Consider the following 26,271-nt stretch of genomic DNA (forward strand, 5'->3'; position numbering starts at 1 on the left):
ACATGGTCTATGCTGAAAATTATAAGGATGCTGTGTTTTAAGATCCTCATCATTCAAGATAGATTATATGCTCCACAGAAATCCAGTCAGAGCCAAAACCTGCTGCCATATTTTTACTACTTTTCCATTTCAAAAGAAAAGGCTTTAGTTTATTCTAATTTTCCTGCAGGCAGAGAGAAGGGGAACTTTTAATGTGTGTGAAAGAATGGCATCCCCCCCCAGCCACCTGAGGACAGTTCCTCCCAGGAACACCTGTTTGCTCCAATTGAAGCCTGTCCAAATTGAGTCCTAGGGATCAGGAGCTTGCTCTTCAAATGCCCCACCATTCTACAATATTTATTCCCCACCTGTCTGATGACCGTGATAGCATGGGAATGCTCCAGCCAGCAAAAACTGTTTCTTGGCCCTGACATGGCAGAACTAACAGCAGCTTATGTTCACCCCAAATATGGTCTGGATCCAGTTGCCCCAGAGTTTCAAATGCCTCTTCTTTTCACTGTCTACCAGGCTTATCAAAAGTACTTAAGGAGGGGGAGGTAAGTCATTTTTCATCTTTATATCAATATGTTACTAAGTCAAATTATATCTCTCACACTTGTCTCTTATATCAAATTATTTTGTCTTCCACTTACAGTCTTATCAAACAGTGGTTCACCACTAAAACTGAAGGTTGGTAAATTAATTTCTCCAACAAGAGAATTATTAAATTCCAAAAGATAAAAAAATGCCCTAAAATGAGTCTTAAACATGGGATTTAGTGTATAATTCAGGGAAGGAAAAAGATGCCTGCATCAAACTCCAATTACAATATTCACTATTACAATAGTGAAATAATGTTTTATTTTAAAAAATTCTAGCCATGAAAAAAACTGTACATTTGAAAAGCTTACATAAAGCATTATAAAATACGGAACCTTTTATCTCCTCCAGATCTATGAGCTTGGAAATACTTTATCTATGCAATTTCAAGGCATATAAAACCCCCAGTGAATAAATAAAATGTTCTTTTCTCCTTTATACAGAAGCTTTAAAAATTACCCATATAAATAGCTTGGCCTTGAACAAACAGATTAAAAGACCTAAAAGGCTATGGCTTCAGATCATGTATACAGAATAGAAAATGAAAGCTTTTCTTTATTGGCTGGGCAAGTTTTCTACAAACTAAATTTCTATAAGCCCATTTGACGAGAAAGGCTGAATTGGAATGTTTGAAGAAATGCAGTGTTTTTAAGTAATACACTTAGCAAGTAATTAATAGCCAACAATAATCCATGCATTCTGCCAACAGTCTTTGCATCTATTTATGAATCATATGTACGGTCAGCATGAACTATAATTTCAAAGGCTGTAAAGTTTTATATGAATGCTATTTTAGCCACTTGCATACAAATTTCCAATATCTTTTCTAAAATCGGTGTTCAGAGAGTGAAAAGGTTTTTTTTTATAATTGGTTACAATCTAGACTACTTAGGCAAATTTAAACCATAGTTGTCTAAGTCCTTAAAAATTCCAATATCATTTAAAATACTTCTTAATAAGTCTGGACTCTATCAACTTTATGAGCAAATGCAGTTGTAAGTTGCTTGATAACTTCTTGTGTCGTGTACAACACAGTGGTGGTTAAATAGAACTTTCTAATATCACCCCCCAGCATCCAAATTCTACTTCTAGGGATTATAAATTTGAAGCTGCATATAATGGGAGGCAGCATACACTGTAGCTGTGTTTAATGTCTGGGCAAAAACTTTCAGGGCTAGATACCTGCCATCTACGTGCTCCAGAGTTTAATCTAACTACAGGATGTAAGGATTTCTTCTTCCTGCCATTGCCTATTGCATTTGCCTCTCACTTGCAACACAGCACAAGTTGCTATGCATTGTTATTATTTTTTTTAAAGATGCATTTACTGATTTATTCTTGAGATAGAGGGAGAGAGAAGAGCCCTACTCAGTTCTGGAATATGCAGTGTCAGGAAACAAACCAATAGTTTCAGGCATGCAAGTCCTGTACTAAGCCACTGAACTATCTCCCTAGCATAAGACTGTTGTTTTGTAAGAATATCAATGTACCTGTGAGTATAGTTTGAAATTTCTTTAATGTCTGATACTTAACATATTCTTCTTTACCCAATAGTTGTTAAGCATTTGCTGTTGAAGAACATGGTGCTTGTTACTACAAAGATTTTGCCTAGTGAGGATGGGGGTGGGGCAGGAAGGAACTAAACTATTTCTACGACTGTGGTGAACTATAGTGGTTATCTTTGGGAGGTGCAAGGTTGGGGACACAGAACTTTGGTGGAGAGTGTGGTGTTCAAGTATACACTGTTATCTTACAATCCTATAAGCCAATATTAATCACAAGTGAAAAAAAAAAAACAAGCAAAGAAGAACTTGCTAAAGAACTTGTATCTAAAAAACTAGGGGGCTTGTCCAAGTTTTAGCCTATTTTGGTAAAATAATTATGAGCAAGACTGAATTATCAGTAACATAAGGATAGTAATGACAACATCAATCATCAGATTTTATGGAGATTACATTAAATAAAAATAGCGTATGTGAACCACAATATCAAAAACCAATACATTATAAACCACTGAGCCCTAAATAAAATTTAATTGCTATGACTGTCTTAAAGAACCTATTTTTGATAGTCCTTTAGCATTTTAAAAAAACATTTTAATTTTTATATTTATTAATTTATTTATTTTCCCTTTTGTTGCCCTTGTTTTTTTATTGTTGTGTAGTTATTATTGTTGTTGTTGATGTTGTTGTTGTTGGATAGGACAGAGAGAAATGGAGAGAGGAGGGGAAGACAGAGAGGGGGAGAGAAAGATAGACACCTGCAGATTTGCTTCACCGCCTGTGAAGTGACTCCCCTGCAAGTGGGGAGCCAGGGGCTGGAACCAGGATCCTTATGCAGGTCCTTGCGCTTTGCACCACATGAGCTTAAGCTGTTGCACTACTGCCCAATTCTCCTGTCCTTTGACATCTTTATATATTTTAATATTTTGGATAATTAAATAATCCCATTTACTAAGGAAATCATCTCTATAAAATTTCTTGCTAAACTTTGTGGAAAACACTAAATAAGTGGTTCTTAGAAGTGAGCATATTTCAAAGGAGAGTATCAAAGTAATTAAGTGGTATTTGTCTAGTTCTATAACAATGTCTTTTTTAAAAAAATTACAAAATAACAGGGGTTCAATTACAGACCATTCCCACCACCAGAATTCTTTGTCCCCATTCCCTCCATTGGAAACTGAAGTGGTTCTCCCAGGTCACAGATATAAATTGACTATTATTTCTCTAACTATCTTTCTTTCTGTCTGCATTTTTGTCCATTTTTTTTTCTAGGGCCCTGCCTTCTCTTCCCTCTTAAGTCATGCCTCCACCTGTTACTACTTCCGAATGTCTGTCTTTTTTTCATCTTCTCTCTCTGGGTCCTGTTGGAATTGAGTTTCAGAGCCCTCTAGTCCTCTCCCCTCTGGGGGTATGAACAAAAATTCTTTTTGGGGTGCAGAGGTAGGAGTTCTGGCTTCTGTAGTTGCTTCTCCACTGGATATGGGCATTGGCAGGTCAACCCATACCCCCAGCCTGTTTCTATCTTACCCTAGTAGATTATAACAATGTCTTATTTCTCTTACTTTTTTAAAGATGGTGTGATCTCTTTTTTTTTTTAATATAGAGACAGAGGGAGAGATAAAGAAAGGGAGAGGGATGGAGGGGTGGAGGGAGGTAGATAGGTAGATAGGTAGATAGGTAGATAGGTAGATAGGTAGATAGGTAGATAGGTAGATAGGTAGATAGATAGATAGATAGATAGATAGATAGATAGATAGATAGATAGATAGATAGATAATAGCACCAATGTAGTAGGAGCCAGGCTTGAACTTGGATGGCTCTATGGATTGAGACCATGAATCTGATTTCTTGAAAGCATCTGAACATCTGATTCAGACATCTCTGAGTGTCTGAATCATTAACATATTAGAAGGCAGAAAACAGAATGTGACACCCCCCCCCACCTTGGCCCCAGTAAACTATAATTGTACAGGAAAGAAGAGTATTATTTTCTCAAAATACCAAGTATTTCCAACCCTCTTTTAAAATACTAGCAAACTTACAATTTTGGCATTCCCCCATTGATATTCATATTTTAGTTCCAAACTCCTTCACAAAACTTTGCACAAGAAGCCATAGCTTGAAGAAGAAGGAGGAGGAGGAGGAGGAGGAGGAGGAGGAGGAGGAGGAGGAGGAGGGGGAAGAGGAGGAGGAGGAGGAGGAGGAGGAGGAGGAGGAGAAGGAGAAGGAGAAGGAAAAAGAGAAGGAGGAGAAAAATGAGGTTAAAAAAGAATTATGACTCCTGTCATTTCAACTTCTGTCTTATCAACAGATGTCAGAGACAAGTTAAAACTAAAAGGGAAAACAATCTCAATGAAAACAAACGAGGTGGCCAGCTTTTGCAATTTAAGAAATGCTTTAATTACACTTGTGGATATTGACAATAATTCTTAACAGTATTTTTTTTTTATTTCCATAAGAGCAAAGAATTTTGATACCTAGATGGCAAATTCTCAAGATGTACACAGTTGTTTCTTATTATGGTTTCCCTGGAAAACATTTCTGGGAAAGCACAATTCCCAGCCACTTACTTTGTTTACAACAGACAAAACTGCTTGTGTGGTATAAATAGGAGTCTGTCCTTAAATGCTGCTGAAAAATAAAATGCAACCATGAAAAGGAGCCATTTCCTGCCCCCAAAGATGGCTTAAAACAGTCTCAGCTACTTTAGGAACAGCACCTAAGCATAAATAATAATTATCAATTGCTACACGATAAAAGTAATTCTCCCAAAGAAGAAGAGGGAAAAAAAACTCAGCTGTGTATTCTCAAGTTGCCCTCAGATTTGTCAGCACTAGGAGGTTTTCATATCCTGCAAGAGTATGAAACCCCCTTTTGTCCTCCTGCATTTGTGATGTATATCTATAACTCGTTCTTGTTTGTGCAGATAAGCCTAGCCTTGTCTTCCTAACTGCACTTTCAAAAGAAGATTCACAGTCGTTTGACTTTTGATCTGGGGAGCAGCTAGCTCGACCACCTGCACTGTGCATGAGCTGTTACTGAGCATGCTTTGTCCCGTCTCATAACACAGCGAGCCTTTTAAAATTGATGTGTGAATACGCTAATTTACAATGTGAGTGTTCAAACAAAAAATATGGTGGTGGTGGTGGCGGCAGTGGTAGTGAGGGCGACAGCAGCCACGGGGGGGGGGGGGGGGGGCTTGTGAAGGGAGAAGCCCTGACACTTGCTTTATAAAGTTCAGATATTGTCTACTGCCCTTGGTATTTAATGAAACATATGGCCAAAGGCTTCCCTCAACTTACACTGGAGCAGACAGTGGTGTAATGGTGCAGGGGTCTGGAATTGTAAAATGTTGTTTTGATGGTGGTATATATTAATAAATAAAGACCTTTACAAGGGGGAGGCTGAGGGCTCCACTACTTGTTTATAAGGAAGGCCCAGGGCTCCTTGCTTCAAGTTAACAGCTCAAGGCTGCATTCAAAGAAGGCATTGATGGTGAAGGTAAAGTACACCCTTCATATTCTGCATCGAATTAAAGGATGGCAAGTATCCTGGGAAAAAAGAGGAAACATCATAAAAGAAGGGTGATTCAAGAATTAGGTCAAATTGTGGCACATAGCCGAGAAAAATATAAGATGCTTTTCTATTGTGGCTAAGTAAAAAGCAAAAATATTCTGCCTTTGTGAAGTCATTTAATTCATCTTTGAATGAATTTGTTTACATTGTAGCCAAAGTACAATAGATAAAAACCCTAAGGGTTTTAGCTAAATAATACCCATATGGGCCTGGATAGTGACTTTGAACTCTTCTTAGGCACACTTCTAAAGATTATTCATTGATGAGGTCTGGGCCAGGAAAAGAGGTTCTGTGCTAAATGCAAAGAGGTTCCTGACTTCGTGTAGTTACAATCCAGAGAACAGAGGCCTGACCTGAGGACCCCAAAGAGAAGTTGTTATACAGAAACTCCTCACACCGTGCAGAGCAGGGAAGTTCCTGGACAACTGTCAGCACCGCCCAGTAACCATTCCATCAAGGGTCTGTCTCCATGGGATGAAAGGGTCCACTTGACCTCTACAAAAGGTCATTTTAATTTTATAAAATATAGTAAACCTATGCTTCCTGCCTTGCTTTCAGGTTGGACATTTTTAGCCTGTCTGATTTCTGGGCAGGGATCTGCTGAAAGCCCAAGCTTCAGGGACTCTAAAGCTATTCACTGGCTTTGCTTTATTTCTTCCACTTGGATTTCCTCTCCGAGTCATTTCAACTTGTTAAACAAGACTGTGGGAACTGCATAAAATCCTCCTGGGGATATGCAAGGGTATTAAAGAAAGGTCTCGAAGAAAATTAATGTTGTTGCTAATAGCTATAATACACAGTACAAAGCAGAAGCGATGAATAAGAAATACAAACTATGGTGCAGTTTGTGACTTGAGAGACCAAGGAATACTGCATCTGAGATCTGGGCACTGATAAAAGTTCAGCTGGGAGTGCTGGGCAGTAGCACAGTGGGTTAGGCACACAAAGTGTGAAGCGCCAGAAGTGGTACATTGTGTTTGAAGATGCTCCTGCCCTTGAATTATTTAACACAAAGCAATATATTTCCTTTTTTTCCCTTCTACGTATAGTCAGTTTGATGTAGGTTTATGTCTTTAGTACACACAAGATTCCTGACTAATAAGGTGGGGAAAAGAGAAAGCAATAAAGTAATAAAAAGCAAAGCACAGAAAGTTCTTGCCAAAAGTTAGCAGCTAGAAAGTGACAGAGTCCATGTGACTCGAGAGCCCTTTTATCCAATAAAGTATATGCTTCATGATGTCTACATGTAAATTTCTATTTATTTTAATTTAATTTATTTACTTTTTTGTAGGGCACTGAGAACTAACAACTACGACATGAGCAAAACCACTACTGAGCAGCTTCTCTGGGCGAGATTTTCAGTCTTTTTTTTTTTTTAATTGTAAGAGGGAGAGAGGGATGAGAGAGAGAAGGAGTGGGGAGTGGGAGGGAGAAAGGAAGAAGACTAGACTCAGAGAGGAGAGTCACCACAGCTCTGCTCCATCATCCACAGAGTTCCCCTGCTGTCACCCCTTGTATCCTATGTGATGTCAATGCTTGAGGCAAGGATTCACACACAACAAGGTTTGTACTCTATCAGCTGTGCTATTTCTAGACTTCAGAAATTTTATTTTAAAGACTTAAACAGCCCCCACAACTATAGACAACTAGTTTTTGACAAAGGAGAAGGGAGAGCTTTTTCAGCAAATAGTGATGGGAAATTTGCTTGGAACATGTGGAAGAATGAAACAGGACCACAACATATCACCATGCACAGAAGTTAACTCCATATGGATCACAGACACAGATATTTGACCAGGAAACACCAAATACATAGGAGAAAACATTGGCAGAACATTCCATTATACTTGCTTTGGAGACACCTTTGTACAATTAAATCCAACAGTAATGAAAACAAAAAAGGGGGTGGCTATTGAGCGGTGGCATACCCAGTTAAGTATGTACATTAGCATACCTAAGGACTCAGGTTTGAGCCCCTGGTCCCCACCTGCAGGGGAGTGGTTCAATGATGGTGAAGCAGGTCTGCAGGTGTCTATCTTCTCTCTCCCTCTCTATCTCCCTTCCCCTCACAATTTCTCTCTGTCATATCAAGTAAAATAAAAAGGAAAGAAATGGCCATGGGAATAGAGGATTCATATAGCTGACATTGAGCCCCAGCAATAATTTTGTAGGCAAATAAAAAAAAAGGGGGGGGCGGGAGTAGATATCATAAAGGTTCTGCAAAGAGACACTTATGGCTGAGGCAATGAAGTCCCAGGTTCCTCTCTCCCCACCCCCACCATCATAAAGCAGAGCTGATCAGTGCTCTGGTGTTAAAACAACAAAAAAAAAAAAAAAAGAAAAAAATATATAAAACTGAAAAGCTTCTCCACAGCCAAAGAAAATACCACCATAACAGAAAGACACCCTACCCAATTGGAGAAGATCTTTTCATGCCACACATCAGACAAAGGACTACTAACCAAAATAGAGAGCTCACAAAACTCAGTAACAAAAAGAAGTAATAAATAAATAAAGTAAAAAACAAACAAACAAACAAAAAAACTAACAAACCCATTAAAAGTGTGGAAAGGATGTGGCCACAATTTTTACCAAAGAAGATACCCAGATGACCAACAGCCATACAACAAAATGCTCAAAGTCACTCATTATGAGAGAAATGCAAATAAAGGCAACTATGAGAGATACCAAATTAAACATTTGACAATGTTATTCATCAGAAAGGACAAAAACATTAAGTGCTGGTGAGGTTATGGGGAAAATGAGACTCTTCTACACTGTTGGTGTGAAAGCACACTGAGTAAACCACTATGGAAAACAATCTAAAAGTTCCTCAAACACTAGAGAGGACCTGACAATGTCACTTTCTGGGGATCTACCTAAAGAGCACAAGAAACAACCCAACCCAACCCAATGACAGATGAGTGGCTAAGAAAAACATAATGGGTTACTCAGCTGTAAAAACAAACACAAACAAACAAACAGAAATGATGATATCATCTCCTTTACCTCACTTTGGAAGGAATCCTGCTAATTGAGATAAACCAGAAAGAGAAAGATGAATACCACATGATGCAGTCATAGGTGGAAACCAAGAAGCAAGAAAAGAATGGGAGGAGTGGAGGGATAGCATAATGATTATGCAAACAGACTCTCATGCCTGAGGCTACAGGTCCTAGGTTCAATCTCCTGCACCACCATAAGCCAGAATTGAGTAGTGCTCTGGTTAAAAAAAAAAAAAAAAAAAAGGAACAACAAAGTGAAAAATTCTAGGGAAGGAAAAGAAGAGGGCAGAAGGGATGGATACCGAATACATGATGGTGGAGAAAGATTTGGATAGGTGGTGGGAATGGTGCACAGAAACCTACAAAGGAGAGATATGATCTAATATTTGTATGTCAACAACTGTCTTGTAAACCACCATTTCTGTAATAACTTGTTTTTATTTTATTTTAAAAAAGAATTAAACAAAACTAGAATTGTTTTCCACAAGAAGAATATGGCTCCAGGTAATAAAAGATAAGACTGGGTTACTGGAAAAGTCCAGATGCACTTTTTTACAGAGCAAAACAGAAAAGATACACCATGACTTTTCCACAAGCCCCATACCATGAAAATGATACATGCAAAAACTAAAGATAATGGAGATTTATAGATTCTTTTCCTGCACATTTTCAAGAGTTTTATATTTATTTAATGAAAGAGAGAGACTAAAACTAGAATCTCACTTTGACATATGCAGTGTCAGGAAATTGTGAGGATATGGTAGAGCCTGGCAGGGCTTGACCTGAGGAGTGCATCTATCCTGTCAGTCTCTCTACTGAGAAGTTGAGCAATGGACAGGAGTAACCCCAAAGGTCTGCCCCATCTTATAAGACTCCCAGCCTCACAAAGCATCCTGCATTCCTGATACTATGGCCATTAGATAAAAAGAAAGGGGGAGATGTCGGAAAATTGTGAGGATGTGGTTGAGCTTGGCAGGGCTTTACTTGAGGGGACATCCATCCTCTTGTCTTATCAGACTCCCTGCCTCACAAAGCACCCTGCATTCTTGACACTATGGTCTGCTCCCTTATTATCTACATAATCATTGTTTTGCCTGAAAGATCCCCACCCATTCCATTCCTTTGATCTATCTTCTTTCTACCCTCAAGACCCTCCCTGACTGCAGGGTATTATTAATCCTACCATTTAAAACCCTTGCAACAGTTGCTAAGGAAGTTCCTACTTTTCCAGCTCCTTTTTGCCTTTCTCCCTCCCTGTCCTAGCCATTTCCATTTCCGACTTGCCATTTCCGGGTCTGCACTTTAAAAGCCTGGGCTCCCTGATCAATAAAGAATTGAATTGCCTTGCCACCACGAGCTCTGTTCATGAGTCATCTCCCTCGCATCGCTGAGTGAGTAGCAGCCAGGCTGGCTCTGGTCGCGTTCTCTCCAACACAGAGAATATGCACCCTGGAAGAGGCACCCCCATGCTAGCCTGGCAGTGCAGTGCCAGGGATCAAATTTAGGACCTTACATATACAAGTCTGGTGCTCCACCACTTATCACTTACAGTTGTTGGTTCTGGTTAACGCCATGCAGTCTATGATCTAAAAAAATCAAACAATTCTAAAGATCTCTTAAAAACATATTCACCACTGGTCCATAGCAACATTTACCAAGGCAAAACTTGCCAGGCTAGCTTCGGAGGCGTGAGAGAGACGACCAGGGACTCATGGCTGAGCTGGGAATGCCGTCCAATCTTTACTGAGCGGGAATGCAGTGTGATCTAGCTCTAATCACAATCCTTTCCTTATATATCTCCTGAGGCGGAAGTGTCAGGTTGGAAGAGGATGTACATAGGATAGGGTGTGGGGAGAAGGAAAAAGCGCATGGTGAACCAGTGGGGATTAAACCAGTGCGAACAAAACAATGATTGTGTAAACAGACCACAAGCAGTGCAACAGAAGGGGTCTTAGAAGCAGAATATAGAAGCAGACCAACATGTCCCCCTTTCTTTTTAACTAAGGTGCCGAAACCCATCTGTCTCCCACCCGTGAAGCTAGACCAGCAAAACTGAGTATCTTCAGCTCATCCTAATGTAGTGGGATCTGGTAGGGTTTTTTCATTACTTTTATGTGTATATGTGTGTTAGGTTTATTGGGTATCTCTTCTTCTTTCTTTTCACATTATTTGCATGAACAATCATTTGCAAACCCAGGATGACTGTCTGACCATGTGTGAAGCTTCTGGTTTTCCACAGTGGGGTGCCAGTTCAGTACAGGTGGAAAAGCAGACTCTGGAGAAAGACTTTATGTACAGCTGGATGATACTTAACAACTCAACTTTCTTTTTATAATGCAGAGCCAGAGACTGAATGCAGGGTTTCACATAGGTGCTTACCACAGAGCCACCTTCTGGCACCATTTTCTCAACTTTATTTTGCTTTAAATTTTACCACTAGGGCAATTGCTGGGGTTTGGTACCTGCATGACTACACTGTTCCAGAGTCCTCCCACCCACTTTTTCCCCCTCTAAATCAAGGGTGAGGGATGTCTGGCCCAAAATTATTTGGTTGCCTCTGCAATGGCAACTGCAGGGAGGACTCAAAATTCAATAATCTAGGAACTTTTGGAGTCCAGGTGGTGGCACATATGGTTGAGCACACATGTTATAATGCACAAGGACCCAGATTTGAACCCCTGGTCTCCACCTGAAGGAAGAAAGCTTTGTTAGTGGTGAAGCAGTGCTGCAAGTGTCTCTCTTTCTCTCTCTCCCTCTCCATTTCCTCCTACCCTCTTGATTTCTGGCTGTCTCTATCCAATAAATATAGATAATTTAAAAATATTTTAAAATCTAGGCACTTTTGTTATAGTAACATTAAGTGCTAATTTTTAAGCTGGTGATTTTGTATGGCCCACAAATTATAAATATCCAAATGGTTCTTGGTAGAAAAAAAAAAAAAAGACTCCCCAACTAGATAAAGACTGAGACAGAAAGTAGCGTGGGAGAGAGAAAGAGAAAAGGAGAGACACTCTAGCACTATTTCACTGCTAATGAAATGTCTGCCCTGCAGGTGATCCTGAGTCCCTATGTTGTGGTCCTGGGCCTGAACTTGAGTCCTTATGCATGTGTGCTTTACTGAATAAGTCCTCTAACTTTATTTATTTTTTATGTAAAAGAACTAGAGAGATGAGTGTTAGAGAAAACAAAGCAAGGCTCTGTCCTCCATGGAATTTTCTTTCCTGTTATCCCAGGTGATGATGGGAATTGAACTCAGGCAGAAGCTCTACTGCTGATCTTCATTCCCTGCCCTAGTAGTTTCTCCCTCCTCCTCCTTCTCTTTCTCCTCTTCCACCTCTTCTTTTTTTCTTTTTTTAAGGAGAGAGCTGTAGTATATAACTTATAGACTGTGAGGAAGATAAAATAGTTTGAACAAGTACCCAGGAAGTGCCTACTTCCTAGAAGATATCAGTGTTTAAATGAGACATTAGGGGGCTGGGCGATGGTGCACCTGTTTGAGCTCACATGTTACAGTGTACAAGGACCCAGGTTCAAATTCCTCATGAAGGGAAAGCTTCACAAGTGGTGAAACAGGGCTGCAAGTGTCTGTCTCTCTCCCCCTTTCTCTTAATTTCTGGCTGTCTCTATCCAAAACATAAAGATAATAAAAATCAAAGAGAGAGAGAGAGACACACACACACACACATTATAGTGTAGAATATAATGACCTGTAAACTTTGGATTTCCAGACTGGTATAAGATGATGAAAATGTGGAAAGGTTATATTTGATTTCCATTGTTTAAACACTTCAAGTTTTTGCTCTTCTTTTTACTAAAATAATTACTTCAAGGACATGTTTATGACCTAACAATTATTTTACAGGAGAAATAAAATTATGACACAGAGAAGTAGCAATTAACTTAATGAAAAGTAACATGCTTATTTTTATTTTTCTCATTTCACCATTAGTTAGTGAAAATCGAGAATTTTAGTGTAGTCCATTCAAAAGAGCTGGTCAATACGTTCATATTTTAACCCTGTACCTTTCTATTCATGTGACTATTGATAGTTTATTTAATTATTACTATGAATAGTTCTTTCATCTTTAAAATGAGTATAATGATTCATTTACTGGGCTAATATGGTGTCAGATATGGCTAGGGTTGCATACACTTAGGATTCAATTAATGCAGCTGATAAAGTGACATATAACTTAATTTGGTTCACCAAAATATCTTTAAAAAGATGAAAGTTCTATGTTTATAGCTACAAGAACATCACCAAAACATAGATAAAGAAATAAGAAATTTTTAAGTGTGGTAAAAATAATACTTATGTTCAGCCTGGAAGAAATCATAGCACAAAAACAAACAAAAAAAGTGAAATGTATAGAAACACATTTATTCACACACATACACACACAACTAAAAAATAATACAATTCTAACTCAGATCTTAGGTCTGCTAAGTTTAAAGAATGCGTGGAAAAATTAGTCATCTTATTCTGTAAGAATAAAACATTTGGTTAAAAGCTGAAGTCTAGCAAAGCACAAAGGCTGGCGTAAGGATCCCGGTTTGAGCCCCCGGCTCCCCACCTGCAGGGGAGTCACTTGACAGGTGGTGAAGCAGGTCTGCAGGTGTCTAGCTTGACAGGTGGTGAAGCAGGTCTGTAGGTGTCTAGCTTGACAGGTGGTGAAGCAGGTCTGCAGGTGTCTACCTTCCTCTCCCCCTCCCTGTCTTCCCCTCCTCTTTCCATTTCTCTGTCTTATCCAACAATGGCAACAACAATAATAACTACAACAATAAAACAACAAGGGCAACAAAAGGGACTAACTAACTAACTAAATAAATAAAAAAAGCTGAAGTCTATCTTGGAGATCAAAGTTTTGTTATGCCAGTTTCAGATTAGGGTCCATGTTTATCATCAGTTAAAGCAGGAAAAGGAGGGTCAAGATAAAATACAAAAGCAAAACAAAAATCAACAACCAGGAGTTCCCGGAAGATGGCAGACTGAGAAGCTGCTAGTGGCTTAAGCTCTGACCACATCTTCTGGAAACGGTAGGATTTTCTGCCTTTAGTAGGCCAGTCAATAAGGGGTCCTAGCGGTGACACCAAGGAGGTGACTATAACTTAATTTGGGTTAAAAAAGAGTAGAAAAAAAGGGCGAAATTTTTTTCTTTCTTTTAAATTATTAAGCACACCTCCCCCCCCCCCCCATAACCAGTCCCTGGGGACCAGCTCCTAGCAGGCTCCCCTGCTGAGCCTCTTTCTTTACCAAGATTCCTGTCCCACCAGGGAGTATCATTCATTCTAAACTACACCATTCTGAAACCTCTGGCCTTTTTTCTTTCTAAGTAGCTAAACCCCCCCACCTCACCACACATAGCTAATTAAATAATTTAAAATAAATAAATTAAAAAACTCTTTCCTTTCACTACTCTTTTATCACTGTTCTTTTTCTTATCTTTTTCTTTTCTCTCTCTTGCTTTTTTTTTCTTTTTCTCATTATTGTCATCCTTTCTTCCTTAATCCTACAGCTTCCAAAGCCACAGGCCCCATCCCCCACACCACCAAACAGTGTGCTCTTTTGAATTCACTGATAAATATTTGGGAATTATTTTGGGGAAGAATTCTGACTCAGAGTTGGACTCTCACTGCGGGTATCTCTGCTCAACTTCCTGTCCTCCTTTAGCTACCCCTAGAATATACAGTGGATAGTAGATTTGCATAACTGTCTATTTCAGCTATCCTTGTCTAGTCCTGAGGTTTTTTGTTTTTTTTTTCTCTTTCTTAACAATCAGCTGCCTCTGATCACGAGGTTTGAGGTAATCTGGGACAGGGTATTTTTTTTTTTTACCCTGCTCTATCTTATTATTAATATTATATAAAGGCATATATCTTCCCCCCCTTTAGGTTGATCAGAATTAACTCTTAGGGTATCTTTCATTGCTAGGGTAGTGGGCATCTTATCTATTGTGGGAGGAACTTGTCTCGTTACTCCTACCTCCTCTACAGACTCTCCCCTCCCTCCTCCTAATTAATTAAAAAAAATTAAATTACATTAAATTAAAAAATAAAGTAATCAAAAAAAACCTTTCCTTTCACTGCTCTTTAGTTACAGCTCTTTTTCTTATCTTTTCTCTTTTCTCCCTTGTCTTATTTTTCTTTTCTTTTTTTTTTATCTTGTCATACACTTCTTCCTTCTTAACCTTTCTGAATTTGTGAATTATTTTGGGGAAGAAATCTGACACAGAGTGGACTCTCTATGTGTGTATCTCTGCTCTACTTCCCTTTCCCCTCTTGTTACCCCTAGAATATACAGTGGATAGTAGATTCGCATAACTGTCTATTCTTGCTATTCCTTCTTTCTTTTCTCTTTCTTCGTCACTGGGATTTGGTTACTATTTTTTCATGGGCTGGAGAAATTGTTTGGCTAACTGGTAGTGATTAAACTGCTTCAATACTTGCTTCAATTGCTACTGTAATTCCTGAGGTTGGTGAGTGCAATTGTCATAAAGGTATTTAGTACATTGTTGCTTGTGCTCAAGACACAACAACTGAGGAACAACAGAGCATAAAAAAAAAGAAACACATAAATTAAAAAAATGGGTAGATCAAAAACAAATAAAACTGCTACTCCAATGGATGAAGACAAAAGCCCAGAAGAAACTACAAATCAGCCAGAAGTAACCATAGATAAGAAAAGTATTCAAGCAATAATAAACTTATTAATCACAGAAATGAAAACAACATTGGAGGAAAGGAATGGCAGTATTAAGGAAACAACAGTTGAGACCCCCAAGGAAAATACTGATTATCTTGAGGCAATTGGAGAACTGAAAGCTGAAATAGTTGTAATGAAGAAAGAAGCTGAGGCAAGGGAAAGCAGACTAACAGAAGCAGAAACAGAATTAGTCAGAGAGAGGATGAGTTAGAGAAAACTAAGAAAGAGGTGAAAGAGCTTAAAAAGAGATTTAGAGACACTGAAAACAACAACAGAGACATATGGGATGATCTCAAAAGAAGTAACATTCGCATAATTGGCCTGCCAGAGGAAGAAAGAGAGGAAGGGGAAGCAAACATTCTAGAGGAAATAATAGAAGAAAACCACCTAGACCTGAATAACAGAAAGGACATCAAGATTCAAGAGGCCCAGAGAGTAACAAACAGAATCAACCCAGACCTGAAGACACCAAGACACATCATAGTCACAATGAGAAGAAGTAAGGATAAAGAAAGGATCCTAAAGGCTGCAAGAGAGAAACAAAAAGTCACATACAAGGGAAAACCCATAAGATTATCTGCAGACTTCTCCACTCAAACTCTAAAAGCCAGAAGAGAATGGCAACATATCTATCGAGCCCTGAATGAAAAAGGGTTTCAACCAAGGATAATATATCCTGCTAGACTTTCATTCAAACTAGATGGAGGGATCAAAACCTTCTTAGACAAACAACAGTTAAAGGAGGCAACCATCACCAAACCAGCCCTGAAAGGGGTTCTAAAAGACCTCTTATTAACAAGAACATCACTATAATACTGGCAATATATCAGAGCAAACAACAAAAAAATTTTTTTGAACAATGGCACTACAATACATTAAATCCACAATATCAATAAATGTCAATGGCTTAAGCTCACCCATCAAAAGGCACAGAGTTGGGGGATGGATCAGAAAACATAACCCAACCATATGCTGCTTGCAAGAATTCCATCTGTCACAACAAGATAAACACAGACTTAAAGTGAAAGGATGGAAAACTACCATACAGGCTAACGGACCACAAAAAAGGGCAGGAACAGCCATTCTCATCTCAGACACGATAGATTTTAAATTAAATAAAGTAATAAAAGATAGGCAAGGACATTACATAATAATTAGAGGATAAATCAGCCAAGAAGACTTAACAATTATTAACATCTATGCACCCAATGAGGGACCATCTAAATATGTCAAGCACTTACTGAAAGAATTTCAAAAATACATCAACAGTAATACAATAATACTGGGAGACTTCAATACCCCACTCTCACACTTAGACAGATCAACAAAGCAGAGAACCAACAAGGATACAAGAGAATTGAATGAAGAGATTGACAGACTAGACCTCTTGGACATTTTCAGAGTCCTTCACCCCAAAAAACTGGAATACACCTTCTTTTCAAATCCACATAACACATACTCAAGGATAGACCACATATTAGACCACAAAGACAGCATCAATAAATTCAAGAACATTGAAATCATCCCAAGTATCTTCTCAGACCACAGTGGAGTAAAACTACATTTAACAACAAACAGAAAATTATTAAAAGTCACAGAATTTGGAAACTAAACAACATACTTCTTAAGAACCACTGGGTCAGAGATTCACTCAAGCAGGAAATTCAAATGTTCCTGGAAACAAATAAAAATGAAGACACAACCTATCAAAATATTTGGGACACAGCTAAAGCAGTACTGAGAGGGAAACTTATAGCCATACAATCACATATTAAACAGCAAGAAGAAGCTCAAATGAACGACCTTACTGCACACCTCAAGGACTTAGAGGAACAAAGGAACCCCAAAGCAACCAGAAGAACAGAAATCACTAAAGTTAGAGCAGAAATAAACAACATCGAAAATAAAGGAACCATACAAAAGATCAATGAAGCCAAATGTTGGTTCTTTGAAAGATTAAACAAAATTGACAAACCCCTATCCAGACTCACCAAACAAAAAAGAGAGAAGACTCAAATTAATAGAATTGTAAACGATGGAGGAGACATCACAACTGACACCACAGAAAACCAGAGAATCCTGCGAAACTTCTATAAAGAACTATACGCCACCAAGCTAGGGAATCTGGAAGAAATGGAACAATTCCTAGAAGCATATGCCCTTCCAAAACTGAACCAAGAAGAACTACAAAATCTAAATGCACCAATCAGAGACAAAGAAATTGAAACCATTATTAAGAACCTCCCCAACAACAAAAGTCCTGGACCAGATGGCTTCACAAATGAATTCTACAAAACTTTCAGGAAACAGTTAGTACTCATACTTCTTAAGCTTTTCCATAAGATTGAAGAAACAGGAATACTCCCTTCCACCTTCTGTGAAACCAACATCACCCTGATACCAAAAGCTGACAGGGACAGAACAAAAAAGGGAAACTATAGACCAATATCTCTGATGCACATAGATGCCAAAATATTAAACAAGATCTTGGCCAACCGGATACAGCAATATATCAAAAAGATTGTTCATCACGACCAAGTGGGATTCATCCCAGGAAAGCAAGGCTGGTTCAACATCTGTAAGTCAATCAATGTCATTCACCACATCAATAGAAGCAAAGCCAAAAACCACATGATTATCGCAATAGATGCAGAGAAAGCCTTTGACAAGATCCTATATCCATTTATGCTCAAAACTCTGCAAAAAATGGGAATAGATGGGAAATTCCTCAAAATAGTGGAGTCTATATATAGCAAACCTACAGCCAACATCATACTCAATGGACAGAAGCTGAAAGCATTCCCTTCAGATCGGGGACTAGACAGGGCTGTCCACCGTCACCGTTACTCTTCAACATAATATTGGAAGTTCTTGCCATAGCAATCAGGCAAAGAAAGGAATAAAAGGAATACAGATTGGAAGGGAAGAAGTCAATCTCTCACTATTTGCAGATGATATGATAGAATCCAGCAGAGAACTACTGGAAGTTATTAGGCAATATAGCAAGGTATCAGGCTACAAAATCAATGTACAAAAATCAGTGGCATTTCTTTATGCAAACACTAAATCTGAAGAAGAAGACATCCAGAAATCACTCCCATTTACTGTTTCAGCAAAATCAATCAAATACCTAGGAATAAAGTTGACCAAAGAAGTGAAAGACTTATATACTGAAAACTATGAGTTGCTACTCAAGGAAATAGAAACTGATACCAAGAAATGGAAAGATATCCCATGCTCATGGATTGGAAGAATAAATATTATTAAAATGAATATTCTCCCCAGAGCCATATACAAATTTAATGCAATACCCATCAAAGTTCCACCAAGATTCTTTAAGAGAATAGAACAAACACTACAATCATTTATCTGGAACCTGAAAACACCTAGAATTGCCAAAACCATCTTAAGGAAAAGAAACAGAAATGGAGGCATCACACTCCCAGACCTTAAACTATATTATAAAGCCATCATCATCAAAACAGCATGGTACTGGAACAAAAATAGGCACACAGACCAGTGGAACAGAATTGAAAGCCCAGAAATAAATCCCCACACCTATGGACATCTAATCTTTGATAAGGGGGCCCAAAGGATTAAATGGAAAAAGAAGGCTCTCTTCAATAAATGGTGCTGGGAAAACTGGGTTGTAACATGCAAAAGAATGAAATTTAACCACTTTATCTACCAGAAACAAAAATCAACTCCAAATGGATCAAAGACCTGGATGTCAGACCAGAAACAATCAAATACTTAGAGGAAAACATTGGTAATACACTTTCCCACCTACACCTCAAGGACATCTTTGATGAATCAAACCCAATTGCAAGGAAGACTAAAGCAGAAACAAACCAATGGGACTACATCAAATTGAAAAGCTTCTGCACATCCAAAGAAACTATTAAACAAACAGAGAGACCCCTCACAGAATGGGAGAAGATCTTCACATGCCAGACATCAGACAAGAAACTAATCACCAAAATATATAAAGAGCTCAGCAAACTTAGCACCAAAAAAGCAAATGACCCCATCCAAAAATGGGCAGAGGATATGAACAAAACATTCACCTCAGAGGAGATCCAAAAGGCTAACAACATATGAAAAACTGCTCTAGGTCACTGATTGTCAGAGAAATGCAAATTAAGACAACACTAAGATACCACCTCACTCCTGGAAGAATGGCATACATCAAAGAGGACAGCAGCAACAAATGCTGGAGAGGTTGTGGAGACAGAGGAACCCTTTTACATTGCTGGTGGGAATGTAAATTGGTACAACCTCTGTGAAGAGCAGTCTGGAAAACTCTCAAAAGGCTAGACATGGACCTTCCATATGATCCAGTAATTCCTCTCCTGGGCTTATACCCCAAGGACTCCATAACACCTAACCAAAAAGAGGTGTGTACTCCTATGTTCATAGCAGCACAATTCACAATAGCTAAAACATGGAAGCAACCCAGGTGCCCAACACCAGATGAGTGGCTGAGAAAGCTGTGGTATATATACACAATAGAATACTATGCAGCTATGAAGAACAATGAGCCCACCTTCTCTGATCCATCTTGGACAGAGCTAGAAGGAATTATGTTAAGTGAGCTAAGTCAGAAAGATAAAGATGAGTATGGGATGATACCACTCATCAACAGAAGTTGAGGAAGAAGATCTGAAAGGGAAACTAAAAGCAGGACCTGACCAAATTGTAAGTAGGGCACCAGAGTAAAAACCCTGTGGTGAGGGGTAGACATGCAGCTTCCTGGGACAGTGCGGGGTGGGAGTGGGTGGGAGGGATGGGTCACAGTCTTTTGGTGGTGGGAATGGTGTTTATGTACACTCCTAGTAAAATGTAGTCATATAAATCACTAGTTAATATGAGAGGGGGAAAATTAATTGTATGTCTTGAAGTTTTTCAAAACACAAACTGAATCTTTTTAATATATAGGCTGTGTAATTGATATGCAGACTCTCTCAAAAGCCTAGACCAAGTAGATCAGAAGCAACCAGTGGCACAGCTATATACAAGATACTGGGTACTGTACAGCAAACCCTAACAAAAGGACTTTTCAAAGTTAACCCAATTACCAAATAATGTGATAACATTAACTATCGATTGTCTTTTTGAACCCGAAGACAGCAGGAACCTCACAGCTCCACTATAAAGCCTCTACTTCCCCCAGTGCTGGAACCATTGCATAGGGCCCACTTTCCCGTATGCCTCTCCCAATCCATATCAAACAATATTGCATCCGCCGATCACAACCTAACCAACACAACGATTGCCACCTCAACATGCTTCACTTCAGACTGTGTCCAGAGACTTCACGTGTGGAATGACAACCCTTCAGCTTCATTACTCAGGTGAGACCTTTCCTTTCATAGTACACTCTAATTCCATCTCAGGTGGTTCACTTTCTAACAAAGTCCCAAAACCTAGATATACACCAGTTTCTGTGAGAGAGAGAGCATATGTTCACACGTATCCATAAACTACTGCAAAATATATACCTGAAAGCAGAAGTACACTAGAGTTTGCAGTGAGTACCTCCCTAACACTTCCTCTCCACTATTCCAAGCTTTGGGTCCATGATTGCTCAACAATTTGTTTGGCTTCGTATGTTAACTCTCTTTTCAGTCACCAGGTTCCAGATGTCATCAGGATGCTGGCCAGGCTTCCCTAGACTGAAGACCCCACCAATGTGTCCTAGAGCTCAGCTTCCCCAGAGACCCACCCTACTAGGGAAAGAGAGAGGCAGACTGGGAGTATGGACCGACCAGTCAACGCCCATGTTCAGTGGGGAAGCAATTACAGAAGCCAGACCTTCTACCTTCTGCAACCCACAATGACCCTGGGTCCATGATCCCAGAGGGATAGAGAATGGGAAAGCTATCAGGGGAGGGGGTGGGATATGGAGATTGGGTAGTGGGAATTGTGTGGAATTGTACCCCTCCTACCCTATGGTTTTGTTAATTAATCCTTTCCTAAATAAAATTTTAAAAAATCAACAACCAGAGAAAAGCACAATATACATGTATGAAACTGTGGAGAAAATATATACTTTTTGGTATATAAAACTTAAATTCACAAGGAAATTTTTCCTCTAAAATCTTGAAGACTACTGTTGAATCTTCAAATAATGCATAAGAATAAGTAAAAAATTATTAAATGTTAAATTTGGGGACAAAAACTGGAGGGCAAGTAGAATGAATTTCCAAAGATAAAAAAGAAAATCAACCACGACAAATTTCATTAAGAACAAGTTCTGTGCATTAAAAAGTCTTATTTCAAAAAAAATTAAAAAATACAAAAAGAAATGAGGAATAAATTTCAGCAGAACTTGCTTTGGTTAAAATAAAAAAAAAAAAAAAAGTCTTATTTCTAGAGTCTTTAGATCTTGCCTGGGTATATCTGGTATACTTATCTTTAGGAATAATTTTGACAGTACACTTAAGTTTTCAAGATATTTTACCTGTCATTCAACAAAAGTAGCAAGGCAGTTTAAAATGTAAAATGTGATAGCACTGATGGGTGACAATTATTCCCAAGGTTAACTCAGAAGTAGCACTACCAAAAATATACAAATTACATAGTACTATATGAACAGTGCTAGCTAGGTCAACTACATTTGCCACCATTTGCTTTAATCATATTATAAATAAACTACAGAAGGCCTCTCCTCAGCTTCAGGCTTAGCAGAATTGCTACTGTGTACTGGAAAGTTATACCAAACTCGCTTTTCAAAGGAAGTATTTTGCTTTCTAAAAATTTATGGGTGGTGGTAGAGTGATATGTAGTTAGTCTGGGAGCGAACGTGATTTGGTTGATATTGAGACAGTCATACAGAAAAGGTGTTTAGAGTGTATGCTATTTTAAGCCTCTTGTCAGTATAAACATCCAGTAGTAGATCAGCCAGCATAAATTGTAACATGTCTTCTAGATGTATGTCAATGGAGATATCAAATTAGAACTGTTACTTTCTTGCAGATACTTTTAGAAACATTCTGTTACTCAAGAATTGTTATCTCAAGTGTTAACAGAAAGGCATAGAGTCCCCCTGCTCTTTGTTTTCTGAGTGAAAATCTTCACTACTTTTATTGAGCATTTTCATTTTACTGGTGTCTGCTGCCATTTATCTCATCCAGTCAAGAATGTAGAAAACAGTATCCAGAGGAACGTGTACACACATGCAAGCTATATGAGAGCAATGTTCAAGCCTCTTGGTGCTACTTGTGATGCCTTAAGACAACCAATTAGAACCATCAAATTCTGTGAAAGTCAATGCAAAATCCATTTCTTTTGCCTCAGCCACCACATGAATGGTCATTTGTTTCATGACCATTTTCATTATTATCAGAATATTGTGTTATTTAAAACTCTGTCTGCAGCCAGGAAATGAATTGTTTTTCCCCAGGTAGCTCTCCAGCTCATGTCAAGACAGAAGAAAAATTACATTCCAGGAAATCAGCTATATCTGTATTCTGTTGTCAAGTTGTGCTGTTACGATTTTGAATGGACCAATTTTTCCTTTGTTTTCTTGCTTTCGGTGATCTAGTGTGATAAATTATTTATTTATTAGTGTTGAATCAGTTTCTTTTTCTTTAAACCCACCTCTACATTTTCTGTGTATCTAGTTCATTTTAAAACATGTTTATTTATGATCCTAAAAGTCATCTTCAATATTTTTTTCTAACACAGTGGCTTTATAATTATCTAAATCATTCTCTCTCTTGGTTATCTTTTTCTTGAGCCCTTCTGAATACTCAGAATGGATTAATCTGAGTTGCATAATTTTCAATAGCTTCATTGAGACGCAGATATTATGATCTTCCACAATACTTTATAGGCAGAAAATCTTGTTACTAGGATGAAGAATTCTGAAAGCAAGATTCAGATTGGTTTTACTGGAGGACAACCAAGGCTTAAGATACAAACATTGATTATTCAGAGACAGAAAGAAAAAAAAGGAAATAAAGAAGGTAGGAAATGAAAACTGTATCTCACTGAAGATTTAAAAGAATGAGTAGTAGTGACTGCCACTTACTCATTTAGATTTCCCTACATTTTTTTAGATCAGTCTTACAGATGATTAGGTAAATGAAGTCACTGGCATTGATGGACTATTGTCTTCATCTGTTTTTTACAACAGACCCAAAGAAGGGACCATAACATGCTACTTCTCTTTGTTTCAATTCAGTGAAAAACAACCTAGTAAAAAAAATATTAAAAAGAATAACTCTTTAACTACATTTGTTGAGTTAATATTTTGTAGAATGTACTCATTATCATTCATATAGAATTTGCCATAGGAAAGTAAGCTTATGCTGTGTATAAATACACCAGGCCCTCATTTCTTTGACACATTTGCATAGGTGAAAGAGGAGCACATGGCTCAACATTACAACTTCCTACAGTGAGAAGCACTTGATGACATCGGACACAGATATGCAGTTCTGATAAGATCCTGCCAGAGTTGGAAATGAGTATCATATAAAAGGGGGGAATATAACAAAGAAAGCAACATCAGAACACTAGATAAAAGGCAGATAGATATACAAATCTTGGTTCTACTTCTCTAGAGGTTATTTTTCTACAGAACCAGAAACAATAACTGAGTAAAGAAGCTGGTGAATTTTTTCTTGCCTTTTCCAAGGTCAAAAATAAGCAGACACACAATATAGTAAGCAGACACACTTACAAAACCATCATCTATCTACATCTAGTTTCCAAAGCAGCTGGGTTCCAGCACTGATCTAAAGTCCTTGGACATATAGAATTAAGAGCTTTGTTGGTTCAAACATAGCAAAGTGATGTCCATCTTGGCATCCTTACTTCTGTACATAATCTAGACAGATCCCAAAAGGAGATGACTGAGTGACTGACTTGGTTTGCCTGCAAAGACAACCCCAAGTAGATTTCAGCACAGTAATTTTCTTCTGCAGGCTTATGAAACAGCCACATTGGTATGATTTCTCTAAAGAATGCCCAGTCAAAGGTTGTAGAACTTGTTTGTTCTCCATCCTCTCTAAATGACTTGCAAATGTATTCAAACACAATATGAGGAGATGCTTTATTTGCTGAAATAACTATGCAGTGTCCTGCACAAAGGGTGAGGTACATCAAGCAGAAACATGGACAAAAACATACTGGTTCAGAAACCCATAAATCCTTATTTAAATCTGCCAACCTGAAAGCCATGTGGAGCCTGACTAAACTATTTTTTCTAAATGCTACATCTGATTAAGCCATACTATTAAATGACAGCTGAACTTTAACATTAATATGATATTATTTAAATAACTGCATGATTTTTTTACACTAAAAATGATGAATGATTTCTGGACAGCTCAATTGACATAAAGCAGGAACACTCTTTAATGAGATTTGACAAAATGGAGACATATGCAGAATATTCGTTACAGCTCACATCGCAGGGGCCCTCCCAGGAAAGCAATAGAGGTCTTTTCCCTTTTTATTGTCTATAGGCACTGAAGCATTCCTTTCAGTCCTCATTTCTCTCCGTGTTTTTTTTTTCTAGGTCATTTACGTATACTCTTCATCAGAGAATTTGGTGGTTTATGGTTCTGAATTAAGATTGTGCATACAGGAAAAAAGAGGGTTACATGCAGGTAGGTCAACATGGGATGGACATATTCCAGGGGCACTACTGAGCTTGCCACTACAGAGCCTAAGAGAAAGTCACATTTCCCTTGAAGGCTAAGCACCTTTAATATTTCTTTGATTCTTAGCTTCTAGTAGAGCAAACACTTTTAGCAAATTCTTTTATATGGATACATGATCGGAGAAGATTTTAGTGATTTTTAAAACAGTGTTCTCCATAATGTTAGTAATAGGTTCTGCTCTTTGAAATCCAAATTAAGATATTCTCGACATTTCTTATTCATACTTTTAGTCAGTTCTAAATTAAATATTACCCAGGATGATATTCTTATATTGCATTCTCTGATGCAAGATAATTCCATGTAGAATACATCTAAGTTTAAAAAAAATGGCTCACTTTTTCAGAAGAATAAAGTTATCACTGACCTCTAAAAATACTGTACATAGATCATTACCTATACTTGTTTATCCTCAGTCCCCTGCATATTTTACAGAAACGAACGATTAGTTACATAAGAAAAATAAGACATCTGTTTGCTTGTGCATATGATCTAAGATATTTAGATAATCCTTAAAATTTAAAAAAACACCTTTAAGTACCCATAAAATTAAAACATTTACCCAAATGACATCTCTTAAAAAATTAAATGAAAATAAAGCAACATCAGTACAGTAATATCATTACCAACTATGCTCCTGATATGGGCAGGCCTGAATTCTACGAGAAGAAGACTCAAAATAGAAAATAAGGTACATCTGTTTCTGCCATGGGGCCTTCCTCAGGCTATGAAAAAAATACTTCATGTTGAACCCTAATTTTTTCCATAGCTGGAGGTTACCCCCCTAGCTCAAACCTTCCCTCTAATCTAAGTTGTTTAGAATGTGCCCTTGTCCGCAAAAAAGCTAGTATCATTTCAAAAGGGTCTTGACATAGAGCACGAAAAGCACAAGCCTCTATGCCTGGAAAGTGCCCAGTTACAATGAACTTAAAAATAATAATTAAAAAAAATGCAGAGAGAAAGGAAGACAGGTCCCTACCTTGCTCTTACCTTCGCAACATCCCTGTCAGGACTCTGGAGCTTTTCCCCAAGTTAGCATCTGTTTCCCGAAGCTATGAGGAGAAAAGAAAAATTGAAATAAAACAAAAAACCAAATTCCATGCAATAGGATTGTTTTTAACTGCATGATTTTTAAAATATTTATTTACTTCCTTTTGTTGCACTTATTGTTTTATTGTTGTAATTCTTACTGATGTTGATGTCGTTGTTGGATAGGACAGAGAGAAATGGAGAGA

The 26,271-nt window shown here is 38.1% G+C and overlaps 1 protein-coding gene across 10 annotated transcripts in view; it reads right to left on the minus strand.

The window, feature by feature from the left end:
- VTI1A (vesicle transport through interaction with t-SNAREs 1A) overlaps window positions 1–26,271 on the minus strand; it is a 456,447-nt gene that overhangs the window by 158,709 nt on the left and 271,467 nt on the right. For 4 of the 10 annotated variants that reach the window (XM_060171329.1, XM_060171321.1, XM_060171323.1 and 1 more), the window contains one exon: window positions 26,027–26,088. In XM_060171329.1, the coding sequence (XP_060027312.1) occupies window positions 26,027–26,088 (62 nt within the window). Of the gene's footprint in view, window positions 1–10,211; window positions 10,249–24,707; window positions 24,941–26,015; window positions 26,089–26,271 lie in introns of those variants that run through there. The other 6 variants (XM_060171326.1, XM_007520004.3, XM_060171325.1 and 3 more) reach the window with 5 other exon arrangements.

This window comes from Erinaceus europaeus, chromosome 14, assembly GCF_950295315.1.
Source record: "Erinaceus europaeus chromosome 14, mEriEur2.1, whole genome shotgun sequence".
In the NCBI taxonomy this organism is placed as follows: domain Eukaryota; kingdom Metazoa; phylum Chordata; class Mammalia; order Eulipotyphla; family Erinaceidae; genus Erinaceus; species Erinaceus europaeus.